At 27.3% G+C, this 14,139-nt stretch overlaps 1 protein-coding gene across 1 annotated transcript; it reads left to right on the top strand.

Annotated features, from left to right (window-relative positions):
• Positions 1-3,646: 3,646 nt before the first annotated feature.
• LOC108771447 (aminopeptidase N) lies at positions 3,647-14,105 on the top strand. The gene is made up of 11 exons (XM_018536753.1): positions 3,647-4,035; positions 4,353-4,811; positions 5,703-5,886; positions 7,304-7,457; positions 7,714-7,795; positions 8,110-8,468; positions 9,160-9,434; positions 11,103-11,296; positions 11,752-12,066; positions 12,159-12,228; positions 13,998-14,105. The coding sequence occupies exons 1-11, from the start codon at positions 3,647-3,649 to the stop codon at positions 14,103-14,105; spliced, it is 2,589 nt and encodes an 862-aa protein (XP_018392255.1).
• The last annotated feature ends 34 nt before the right edge of the window (positions 14,106-14,139 follow it).

Here is a 14,139-nt window from a genome sequence, read left to right as displayed (position 1 = left end):
ACTGTGGGAAAATCGCTTTAAAGTTTTGTACACTGAAAATTCCGAGTTTTTTGTGTTTACTTACATCGAATCATCAATGCCAGGCCCGTAAACTGAGCTTTCATCTGCAGCATCTAATGCGTCTTTCTGCTGTTGCCTACGTTCAGTAGAGAAGGAATTTGGGGACAACAAAAGAGCATGAAACGGTAGCCAGGTAAGCGCACCGCGCAGGTATGCGAAATCGACGTTCGAGGTACACTTACTTAAAAATTCATATCTCCGTTAGTTTTACTCGGATCGACTTCAAATTTGGACACAATATTCTTGAGATGTTGTGCATTCATATAAAAAAATAAAAACAAAATGGAAAAAAAAAGTTAAAAAAACCATACCCCTTAATTATGACGGTACAATTTATAAATCGATAGAACACTCCTATCATAGAGAAACGAATATTTTGACACTTAATTTCAAAAATGCTCGATTTTTCCATTGTTATTATTAGTATAGAAAATAAAAAATCACTATTTGACAATTATAAGTTTTATTCTTATTTTCTAATATTGAAATTTGCATTGTATTTTTTTATTGAAAATTTTGTCGGAAGATTAATAAGGGCTATGAGGTCTAAATTGTCCGATTAAATAATACTTTCTACTCGGTTAAGATTTAACGTTCAGTCAAGATATCTAATTAAATTATAGATATAAGTCGCAATATTTGTCATTGCGAGAACAAAAATATCAAAATTTAAAATGTGGACATCTTTTATACCGATATGACCTTACAACATATTTACATAACATTATAGCATCGCAGTTAAATTGAAATTGTTGAGTTAGTATTTAAGGATCTATCGAGGTGACAAAGCGGCGCTCACAATCATGCTGATATATTTCTAATATTATAACGGCTTATTGTAATAATTATAATTAATCAATTGTAATTATTGTAATTCAACAATATTTTAATCAGCAGATGGGTGTAATATATAAAGTAAGTTATTTAAATGAATAATAATTTAATAGATATTATATTTATCTCTATATATATAGTTAAAGATATAAATATATATCTATATAAAATGTATTTTAAAAATACCAAAACCCAATCAAATTACTAAGAATCCCACACGATTTATGTAAAGAAAATGGACAATTTACATAAATTATTTTTTCAGTACAGTTCTTACAGCCCTCATTAAAAACAATCGGAAAAACAATTTTATGGCTAGTTTGTAAGTTAGAGAAATTTAAAAGTACTTGTATATTTGCCTACATGAGTTGCAAATTGCAATTGCGCGTATGCATCTGTGTGCGTGTTTATGTGTATAGTGGGCACATGAATGCGTTATATATTTGAAGATGTTATTTTAATAAATAAATCTATAATAAATATGACGAATAATATATGTCACATAATTATAATTCTACAATTTTATCTATCGTTGATAGATCACTTTATTGAATTCTACTTCCAACAATAATGTTGAATATGGTATAGCGCTAGGAAATTTAATTATCAAGGAGCGTGCAAGTTTTTATCTGTGCTGATAAACACATACCCATACAGAATTTATATTTATTACATATATGCATAGCATGTATACGATTCTTTAATTAAAAGTTGCTAAAATTATTTTTTCGTAATCTTTATATTGTCATATTAATAATTAAAATATTTATAATATTAAAATTTAGGAATACATGAGTAACCGCTCTCTGATGAAAAAAAGTTGATAGAAAACGATAGAAAAATCCTATTATTTCGAATATGGAATCTGGTTTGTATTTTCGTAAATTTACTATCTTGAATCAAATCTTATAGGAATTTTGTACAAATTTTATAGACAATAATAAACTAGAAGAAGAAGCCTATAACGGTCGAAGCTAGATCAACGTGCTTATAATAATTGTGTGAAATTTTATATACTGCGTATGTAGTCCCCCCCGCGACGCTGATAGATTTTCAGCATTGACGCATACATATTCACTACCGCAGTAATATCACTAAGTTAAATTAACAAGCAATTTAACAAATTTGATGCCATAGCATCTTATAGATCTTAATACTATGTTGAAAGACATATATTAAAATTTAACGATTTTTATTATTAATTTAATGTAAATTAAATTAATAATAAATCAAATTCCGTGAAAAATAAGATTGCGAAGAATATAACAAGTTGGCGTTTCGTCCCGGCTTCCACTACTGGACTCATCAGTAAGGTAATGTAGTGGGAGCCTACCTTAGACGCCGATGTAAGTTATTAAATCGATAAATTTTATAGAACTTGATAAAATACGATAGAATAATTTATATAATAAATATTAGTAATAAACCTCCTTAATATTTAATTACCTATTATTTAAAAAAATAAAATAATCGGGCATAAAATAAATATATAAAATATATAGACTTAAAAATCTTAAATACTTCCTTATTAAATAACTTCATCCCATTTCTAAAGGGTTTTATAGCCGATCCTGATGCTTGGAAAGTCGACGACAGAAAATAATATAAACTTATATAAAACAATACAAATTGATAGAAATGCTATCGTTCTTAACCGTTCTCTATCAACTTTATTTTTACCAATGCTGCGGTTATATTAGATTGTAACTGAAGAGATACACAGCATCAACTATCTTTACGAATAATATAATTATAAGGCTCTGTAAGTATAAACAATATAGATATAATAAGGGTAAAGAGCCAGTAATGTAAAAACGGTTACAAAACATAAGTTTCTACTCCGATCGGGTCATTTTCAATGTTACAAAAAGTAATATTATTAAATTACGTATTACAATAATTAATAAGAATTATTAAAAGTTAATAATTAATTCAAAACATCTTGATGTATGTGATAAATGAGTTCGAAATCTTCATTTTATGTTATTGGTCAATAAAATAAAAAGTAGCAAAAAAGTAACATTCTTGTCATTTATATGAGTAAAATGATGAGCGTCCTTTAGTTAAAACACAAAGAAAATAGTATCACATATCTTATTACAATTTAAGCTAATTTGCAGGACTAAAAATCTGATTTGAGTGATATCAGATAACGTAACGATTATTAATTATTGTAACATGAAATTTAATGATATTAATTTTTGTAACACGGGACGCAACGCGCACATTCGCAGAAAAAACTTTTACGCCCTTGTATCGAAAAGTACTATTCTGCTTCCAATTTTTTCTTTTTTAATAACCCATTTTTATGTACATAATGACTGGACTACATTGAAAATGGCCCGATCGAAATCGAAATGTTTTGTTTATGTAAAAATGTTTATATCATGATTATTTGTATTAAAACCATTTTTACATTACTGGCTCTTTGACCTTACTATATCTATATAGATTTTTACGACTGTTTTAAAACAATCTCATTATTTTGTTTTATCCAAATTCTCTTTATTTATACATGCACAAAAGAAACTTCAACATGCCATTTTTCTGTTCGAGACATCATTATCCTTCGTGGCCGACTACTTAGGAGCCTTAATAATTATGATTACTTTGAATTGTGTGCATACCTTTTTTTCATATAATATTGCAGATACGTGCAGACATGGGATTTCTGAAATTATTATTAAATCTCAGTCTATATATAATATTGGCCACAAACAGAGTTTTCTGTGACAATGATAATTTCGAAATTATGTATCGTTTACCCAACAATACTATACCATTTTCCTATAACATTTCTCTAATATTGAATTTTGAAGAAGACAACGTTACTTTTCACGGTGAATCCAATGTTAAAATCGAAATTCGTCATACATCGATAAATAATATAAATTTGCATTCAAAAAAATTAGAAATCAATGAAACGGCGACAACCTTGATTAATGACAATAATACAGTTTATAAACCGATAGAACATTCCTATAATAATGTAACGGATATTTTGACACTTAATTTCGAAAATGCATTAGCACCCGGTTTTTATATTCTTAATATGAAATTTGCCGGTGTTATACCTGAGGGTAGTTTTGACAAAAGTGGTTTGATGACATTTTCGTATACAAATAAGGGAAAAAGTAATAGGTATGTAGACATTAAGCTATTAAAATATAAAAGATATTATAAGATATTTAAAACACTTGCTAAATATAGTTTTGCAATTATACGCTCAAAAACGTGTACATATGATTGAACATATATGTAGGTATATCATTAAATATATATGTATAATGTAATATTTAGCTTTCAAAATAAAAAATATTATGGCTTTCTAGTTTTATATTCTAAAAAAATTATTATTATAAAACGATAAATATAAATAACTGATTATCTTTAAACTTTTATGTATCCAACATAAGTGAAAAATTTGCCGTTTCTTAAAACATTTTGTTAAATTTTAGAATGATCGCAACGTATTCGGAGCCGACAGGAACTAGACAAATATTTCCATGTTGGGACGAACCAGCGTTCAAAGCCACCTTTAATATTTCTGTAATGCATCATAAAAAATATACGGTATTGTCAAATATGCCGCAAGTACGACAGCAGTTGGTTGAAGAATATGATATGATGCGGACATACTTTGACACCTCTCCAATAATGTCTACTTATCTCTTGGCGATTATCGTAATCCCTTCATCTGATTATGTCCGCATTCCCATCAAGAATGAAACCATCAATATATGGTGCAGATCATCTTTGAAATCGCAAGTAACATTCATGCAAGGTATTGTTGAAAAGGTCACGCCATTCTTGATCCAATATACCAATAATTCTGAAAAGGTACCAAAAACGGATCACTTTATCTTACCGAATTTTGCGGTTGATGGTATGGAAAATTGGGGACTTATTCTTTATAGGTAACCACATAATTGAAAAAATTAATTATACTATTAAAATAATAGCTAATATTGTTTTTAACTTTCAAAATTTGCATATTTAAAGAATGCACATAATTTCATGTTTAGATTATCTAAAATAATTAATGTGTTTAACATATATTTTAGCTTCCTCTTTTTTTCAATCCAATTATACATAGCTCTATACATATCCAATCCATGTACATATTCAATCGTACATATATGGTATATACACAATGTTTTAAAGTATGACCCAATTCTTAAATCTTAGAAACGGATTTAGATATGAAAAAAAATAAAAGTTTTTATACATTAATGGAACAGATGATGAAAATATGGGTGTAACCCGTTAAAGGCCAAGTCAATGTGACCTATACTTTCTTATACAATAATTCTCCATTTTTTACTACACACTCTCGTAGCTTATCTTGCGAGGTTTTCGAAACACTATATATAATAAAGTTTCTACTTTGTTAAATATTTTCTGTAGCTAGACATATGTGATTTAAAAGTTATGATATTGCCGACATTAAGATAATGCAAGGTGTTCAAATGACCTTTTAGATATTGTTCAGGATTATGATCTCAATAATTTCATTTATCAAGATCAAGGTCATTAGATATGATCAGACGGTTCTCTTATTTTTATACTTATATACCTAAGAAAGTTTTCTTCGTTGAATCGATGGCTTTCAGATGAAAAATTCTTTTACGTAAATTCTTATGCATAAGAAACTTTTATACATAAGAAAAGATATTTAAAAAAATATATAATGTATAAAAAAAATTCAAACCTGAATTATTCGCGAATAACATAATTACTTAATAGTACTTATATCAAATTGCATATTCGCATGCAGGAACATTTTATGTCATATTATGTTCTTTCAGAGAATCGTCAGTTATCTACAATGATAACAAACATCCAACATATAAGAGACAAGATATAACAATGGTAATAACACATGAAATTGCACATCAATGGTTTGGTAATTTAGTCACTCCATCTTGGTGGTCTTACCATTGGTTAAAAGAAGGTCTTGCTTCGTTCCTTCATACGTACATCATAGACAAGGTTATTTAACATTATTATACAATGCAAGGTTACTTATTTTATTAGAAAATACTTTAAAATATATTTTAATCTAAGATTAAAATAATGGCAATAATTTAAATACAAATAAATAGGGCGTTTTTATGAAATGTATTATTGGTGCGTTCGACAATGTAAATCATCAGATGCGAACTAGCAGATGGTGAGCTTGATCACGTGATTAAATTAATTTCGAACAATACAGAGCTGTCATAGTGTTACTTATGGTAAATGTTAAGAATTTCGGTTGCCTCAAATTTTGATAAAAATGCACTCAATGGATATTTTCGCGTAAAAATGGAGATTTGACAAGAAAAAAGAACGTTGCTCTGCCCTGTGAACTGAGATCCCAAAGAGAACGAAACAATCAAAATAATGTCAATTTGACATCATATTGACCGAATTTAGTCTTTTTTTTTTATCATGATAAAAATCTCGATCTCAAATGATAAAATAAAAAAGATAATAGTAAAAAAAATGTCAATATAAAGTCATTTGTAAGTCATTTGAGATCGAGATTTTTATCATGATCAAAAAATGATTAAATTCGATCAATATGATGACAAATTTTGACATTATTTTGATTGTCTCGTTCTTCTTGGGATATTAAAGTCGACAACTATTCAGATTAGGAAATATGTCACAGCAATGATTCATTATTTTTAAAACATAAACTCACTGTTTTAGCAAAGTATTTGTTTTTAGTACAGAAGAATTGTGTTTTGAAAGCAGTGAACCTTGCTGTGACAGATTTTTTAACTTGAATAGCCGTTGACTTTAATGATTAAGAAACGTCTTTTTTTGTTGTCAAATCTTTATTTTTACGCGAGAACACATCGATTGAGTGAATTTTTATCAAAATTTATGGATCTTCTTAACATTAAGTTTATAATTTGAAAGATCATATTCAATTTAGGCGCGAAATCTTGCATTAGCTCTACAAGCTCGGTCTTTGAATCCGAAGTCGATTGAGGAGCTCAATTAGTTCTAGAAATATTAATATCGAAAGTAGATGACATGACATGTGACAGAAAGATACGAGTTGTCAAACGATTTTCGAAGTGAAAGAGCAAATGGATGCCTCCAATTTGCAATGCCGAACGCACCTTATATATTATAAAATAAAATTAAATAAAAGATAGCATAAACTTTAATTTAGAATTATATTTTAATATTATATAATTTTGAGTAATCTCTAATATACTTAATAATAATTAAACTATAGATATGACCCTTCTTAAATAGTTTGATATAAAAAGGTTGATAGAATGTAAGCGCTATGAAAAAAAATTGCAGTTTTAAAGTTACAAAGTGACAAATTAATTTTGTTTGTTTCTAATGAAAAACTTTTAATCGAATTTTTTAATATTCAATTACATTATATAATTTTTTTCTTCAGATTTTCAAAAATTGGCGAACAATGAATTTTTTTGTGGTTCAAATGTTCCACAATTCCTTGATGTGGGATAATGGTAGTTTGAATCCTGTCACATTGAAACTTGATAGTACCTTTAACAAAACGGCTATACTTTCTTTTGTAATTTATTTTAAAGGTAAGATTACGTAAATATACAATAATTAAACTCTATTACATTATCTGTTATATATTTCTTAAAATATGTAGTACAAAGAAAAAGAAAAAATAGAAGACTAACCAAACAAATTCTTCTTTGGCACAATATATGCTTATGTATGTGTTATAATGTACATATATGTATATATACATATTTATATATATTAATATTGTATATCTTAAATTTATATGTACTTTAACTATATCATTAATCGATATTTTATGCACTATCATAGCGGCAATTATATTGCGTATGTTACAAAATACAATTACCGAAGAGGTATTTCAAAAGGGTCTTATCACGTATTTGACCGCACAGTAAGTGTGACATACATTTATCATATACCTTAATACTAAAATATATATAAATGTAATAATACTTTTTGTATTTATGTTGAAAAGTATTTTATCAAAAACATGAAATTATATCATATTACTATTCTATTATAAACCATTCACAGTTTATTAATTATAATTTAACTCTTCGATTACTTTGGAGTTATATTTTAAATTGTTACACGTAAAATATTCATAAATTTAATTGCATATTAATATTCACGTAAATTGTTTAATTTCAATTTATATTTCTCGATGCATGACTACATCAATGATGTCATTTTTTTCTAATTTAGTGAATATGGATCGACTGTTCCGGATGATTTGTGGAGCGCCATGCAAAGTGCTCTAGACAAATCTGACGTCCCGTTCGGTACTAAAGATTACAGAATAAATGAAGTGATGGACACATGGATGAATCAAGACAGTTATCCAAAGGTAATTGTCAGGAAAAATAACACAACTGGCGAAATAATAATATCTCAAAAATGTATTTACGGAGGTAGTAATAAATGGTGGATACCTATAACTTTTGCCACACAGTCCAATCCAGATTTCTCCAATACTGTACCCAGATACTGGTTACGACCAGATCAAAATGTAACCTTTCTAATTGATCCAAATGATTGGATTATTGTCAATGTACAACAAACTGGTGAGTATAAATCAATAAATTTATGTTCATTTATTTACTTTATTTAAAAAGCAGTGAAATTCCTAAAAATCCTTTTTAAAAAAATATATATATACGCCAAAAAAGGCATGGAATTCTTCTTAATCAAATATCAGACATGAAATAAATGTAATTAACCAAGTATTTCATTACGCAAAACACATAAGATAAACCGAAAGTGGTTAAAATTGTCACCTGGATTATAGTAAAGAAAAAACTTGGCGTGCTCGGGTCGCATTAATTGTACTTAAATTAAAAATATAGAAATAATAGACATATGTATATAATATACGTATATATGATATAGCTTATGAGACATAAAAATATACTCACAAATAATAGATGTGATGTGAATTATGAAGAAATAATATTTAGATATATTAGAAAAACATTATAGACACATTTACAAGTTTAATAAGCTATTATTAACATCTCTTCATTGTTAAATTATTCTTTTCATATATTATGTATATTTGCAGAATATTGCATTTTAATACGCAAATAATGTAATAACTAATAAGTATATATATACATATAATGAGTATATATATATATACATATATATATATATATATACTTATTACATTAAAAAAGCAACGATAAATATTTGAAAATATGTCTCAATAAATTCAATTAAAAGGATCTAATAATAAATGTAATGCGACACACATAGGATATTATCGTGTCAATTACGATATCAAGAATTGGGAAAAAATTTCATCTTACTTAAATTCTGAACAATTTACAAATATACACGTTCTTAACCGTGCTCATATCATCCTGGATCTTTATACTTATGTGGATGGACGAATAAGTGGATTCTTCTACATTAATCTTATAAAATATTTATCTCAAGAAGTCGATTACGAGGCATGGTATCCATTATTGTTCCGAATTCTACCATTATTGAAGAATCTTTTTTTCCTATCAGAGGCCGTATATGTCAAGGTAGATAATGACAGAATTCATAAACGTAAAAGATACATTTGTAGTATTATAGTTGGAGTCTTCAGTTTATAGTTTTCTACATTTACAAATTCTCCATGAAGTCAATCGAAATATTGCATCGCAAATATGATACACATACACTATATTAAGATATTATACATACACACTATAGGCATAGTATAAATACAAATTAAAACGCCATAAAATGTATAATAGGCATACCTTATTTTATAATGTTATATCTTGATTATACATAGTAAAGTTAAATAATACAGTACAATAATAATCATTTTGCGAACACATAATGCTCACTATAATGAATACCCATTACTGCTTAGCGTGTTATATGTCTTATCGTTTGCACTATAATGAAATTTCAATCATAATAAGACCTATAAAAGTTACATTTAACGGTATAATATAAAATAAACGTTTAAATTATGAATACATATATGTGATTTCTCTATAAAGTCATTTTGAAAAATACAGTCTTATTTATAAAAAAGAAACTAAGCAATTTCAGATACATAAAGATGAAGTTTTCATTATAAATTTGTGTTAGGAATCATCTTTTAGAATCTTTTGAAATACAATATATATAATCGAAAAATGTTCTATATGTATTCCGTAATAAAAATTGTAATAATCCTAGAAATTCCAGATCTCTGAATTAATTTTTACAGAATTAAAAAATTTATATTTAATTGTACACTAAGAAAAAATTTATTAAAATTTATTAAAATTTAGTAAATATCTTTTTGAATAGTGTGGGATATTTACTTAAAGTAAATAAATATTTGGAGAAGTAAAAAAAATGGTAGTTGAATCAAAATAATATTCCTTGTCCAAATTTTCATCTTATCTTTATCTAGCTAATTTTAAAATCATCTATGCACAACACTGCTTGTATCTAATAATAGTACATTGTGTAACGGTGGGGGAATGTTGTTTATTGTGGGGACGGGCGCGACTGCACGAGCGAAGCGAGTGCGTAAGCACACCCGTGTCGACCTATAAACAAATATGCCCCCACTGTTATACATAGAATTTTTCTTTACAAGTGCTCGTCGTAATGTGCCCTATACAGCAACATTTTTGCGCAGAAGAGTGGGATTAGAGAAATAACTTAACGGCTTCAAGTATTGGCTATTTACCGCACGCAAAAGCGTTAAGGTGTAGGGTACACGTGCACGTATGAAGAAAATATGTATTTACATTTAGTAAACATTCATCTTATACTATTCAAAGAAATATTAAAGATCAGTAAATTTTTTCTTAGTATATAATTATAAAACACATTTCATAACTTCATATATTTTTACCTTAGAGCCCAATTTTAGAGGTTCATTTCATAGCCTGTGTTCTTTATATTTTCGTATAATTTTTTCTTATTATATGATTCTTATTCTCCTTTATAATCTTTGCCGTGATCTTCTGCCGATGGAGATGCGACACTCGCGAGTAAGTGATTTCGTGATACACTATACATACAGAATATAAGAATATATATGTTCATATAACACTTCGAATATTTAATTAATATTTGAACATTCTGTAAAATTTCTTTTGGTATTCCAGTAAATTGGAAATACAAATCAAACTTTTTATGAACGTAAATACCAATAATCCAAATACGAAATCAATACATTATTACTTCACGATTTCTAGATAACCATAATGGAACTCCTTAGCAATTTTCTTCAAAGAAATATAGGATACTTAGAAAATTTTGATGACTCTCGTATTACAAAAGTGATAAGACTAGAAGCCATAAAATGGGCATGTACCATCGGTGACGGGTATTGCAAGAATTTAGCCACCATGAAATTAAGCCGACATCTCGCAGATCGTGAACTTTACAAGTAATTCTTATACGATTTCAATTATCTGATAAATTGTGTGTGTGGCGTGTGTTGTGTGTACAAATGTGTAATGCGTCTGTGCGCTCGCGCGCATGCATATTGATATAGCCAAATCAAATTTTTAATGCTTCCGTTAATCAACATTCTATATGTTATACTAATAATGTAATGCATAGAATGACTTAATATGACGTTGTGTGTAAGTGGAAATTATATACAAGTTGTTAAACATTACCTATACAATCCTTTTTATTTATTTGTTTCTTCACTGTATAATATGATTACGTAACAAGTATTATATATAGAATAGAAGAGTTGCGCAAAACGGGAATTTAATTTTTCAAAGTAAAGGTATTTACTATTTAATAAAGCATCTATGAAACTACATAGATAAAACAGAATAATATCATTTGAAACGTACGTATCTTTTATTGATGGACACATATAATGTTTAGATTTCCACTTGGGCACAATTTTATGTATTGTATTGGTTTAATGGCAGCCAATAGGACTACTTGGGATAAAATGTTGGAATTATATCAAAAGACAGATCCAAAAAATCTAAAATTTAGAAGAACTTTGTTGAACAGTTTGAGCTGCATCGAAAATCCTGATATTATCATCAACTATTTAAATCTTGCAACATACAATACTTCGTTATTTAATGAAGAGGATCATTCTCTTATCTTCATGTCTGTTATTAATAAACATTCGAACGATGATTTGATCCTTGATTACATATTGAACAATTTTGAAGCTCTAAAACCCAAGTAATAACATTTCTTTTTGTAAATATATGCTATTTTTTTACAATTAGTCATAAAGATTTATTAATAATAAATATATTACTTTCTTTTCGTAGATCACTTACTACAACTGCAATAATAAAATATATTCTTTGGAATAATTTTTATAATGAACAAATTGATAAGGTATTATTTATGATTTTAAATTAACATACTTATTGACTTATTTATCGACTATCAAATCAGTGAGGTTTTAATAGTTGTGAAGCGTTTCAAATAAAAATCATTTATCGTGATAAATTATTGCAACTTTTTATAATTAAATTCACTTTTTACAATTAAATTAATAATAATACTAATAATTAATTCTGTTTGCAACTTTAAGCTATTTTTGAAGAAAAGCACATTGTAAAATTGAATAATAACGTATAAAATGAATTAATGATATACAAAATTAATTATTATTAAATATCTCCAATTAATTTGTTTCAGATAAAAATGTTCTCAGACGTTAATCTTATACATGATCAGGAAGCACGGGGTGTAATTGACACACTGATACAAAAGCGTAAATCATTGGTTGAAAAAAACTTAAAAACTTTTAAAAAATATTATTTTTAGAAGGGTGTCAATTTTAAAGATCGACTATTAATTAATAAAAAAAAAAGAATATACAATACAAAACATACATATACCTACATAAATTTTCTAAAATATTATTATTATTTATTACTGTCATTTGTGAATAATTTTTTACGTATTTTTATTTCTAATATTTTTTCAATGCTGTAATATTTTATATAATATTTAATAATTTCTTAATATTCTAAAAGTTATATTTTATAACAGAATCTATATTACACGTTAATTTTTTGTATAATATATTATATAATATGAAATGATCTCTAAAGTCATTGATCAAATATTTGTATTACCTCAATACTCTTCATTATTACGTACGATATACAGATCGAGTACGTGCAATTATCTCTATTGATATAAAAAGATAATATAATACTTTATAAATATTATTTTTTATATAATAATATATCGTTTATATGCTAACAACGATATTTAATAAGCTATTTAAGATATTATTATTATCTATTATTATTATTATTATTATTATTACGATGTATATAGTTGCTTGATTTGGAAGAGAATAAATAAATATAATGAGAGATAAAGAGATGTTACGTACTTTAATTGTAAATATTAACAATTAAATTAATTATCTACTGTAATAAAAGTAGCTTTATTTAAATAACAGTTACTATTATTATAAATATAAATTATAGTATAATTTTATAACTAGTAGATATAAATATAAAATATATATATCTAAATGAAACACATTAAATCAAGAGAAAGTCAAAATGGACATACATACTTCAAAATAATATAATTTTTATTTGCAAAATTTGACTTTTTGATTTTAAGCATTAAAAAAAAATTAATTTGAAGTGTCATTTTGATTTTCTTCTTGACTTTTATGTGTTCCTTGAAAGCAAAAATGCTAATTATTAAATTATGTCCCTCTCTCATCCTCCCATTTTTCTCTTCACATTTTGTTTCACACATAATACGGACGATATATCATTGCGGTTACGTTCAGCAAAATAACAACTTTGCAACTGTTGTAATTGCAGCTGTTGCTTGTTTGCTCACCCTTAGTTCAAAAGATATACGAAAATTATGTTTTGGGGGGGCCAACTTCACACTAGCCCCCCAATATTAAAAAATCGATTTTTTTTCTTCATGCATTCGTTTGCCCATCGTTTGCTCACAAATCTTTTGAACTAAGGGTGAGCAAACAAAAATTCCAACTGAGTATTCGTGAGCAAACGATGAGCAAACGAATGCATGAAGAAAAAAATCGATTTTTTAATATTGGGGGGCTAGTGTGAAGTTGGCTTCGCTCTAGCCAGTCATTTGAGAATGCTTCTCCAGTGCAGTATCTAGCAAAATGGCGGCCACTGGATACTGATACTGAACAAAATGAATGGAAACGCAGTCTCATGTGTGAAACGGAACTTACTCCTAAGGGCGGATTCACACCTTGACGGAAAAGTGGAAAGCGGAAAAGCAGTATAGCCA

This window comes from Cyphomyrmex costatus, unplaced genomic scaffold (assembly GCF_001594065.2).
Source record: "Cyphomyrmex costatus isolate MS0001 unplaced genomic scaffold, Ccosl1.0 scaffold159, whole genome shotgun sequence".
In the NCBI taxonomy this organism is placed as follows: domain Eukaryota; kingdom Metazoa; phylum Arthropoda; class Insecta; order Hymenoptera; family Formicidae; genus Cyphomyrmex; species Cyphomyrmex costatus.
Note: the sequence above shows the minus strand (reverse complement) of the source record. Positions and strands in the feature narration are given on the sequence as shown.

Bases quoted from the DNA above. Each gene is read 5' to 3' on its own strand.
- LOC108771447 (XM_018536753.1), top strand. From the start codon at position 3,647: ATGTATCGTTTACCCAACAATACTATACCATTTTCCTATAACATTTCT. The intron at 5,887-7,303 runs GTTATTTAACAT...TTTTTTCTTCAG, and splicing joins ATACGTACATCATAGACAAG to ATTTTCAAAAATTGGCGAAC. The intron at 9,435-11,102 runs GTAGATAATGAC...CACGATTTCTAG, and splicing joins CAGAGGCCGTATATGTCAAG to ATAACCATAATGGAACTCCT.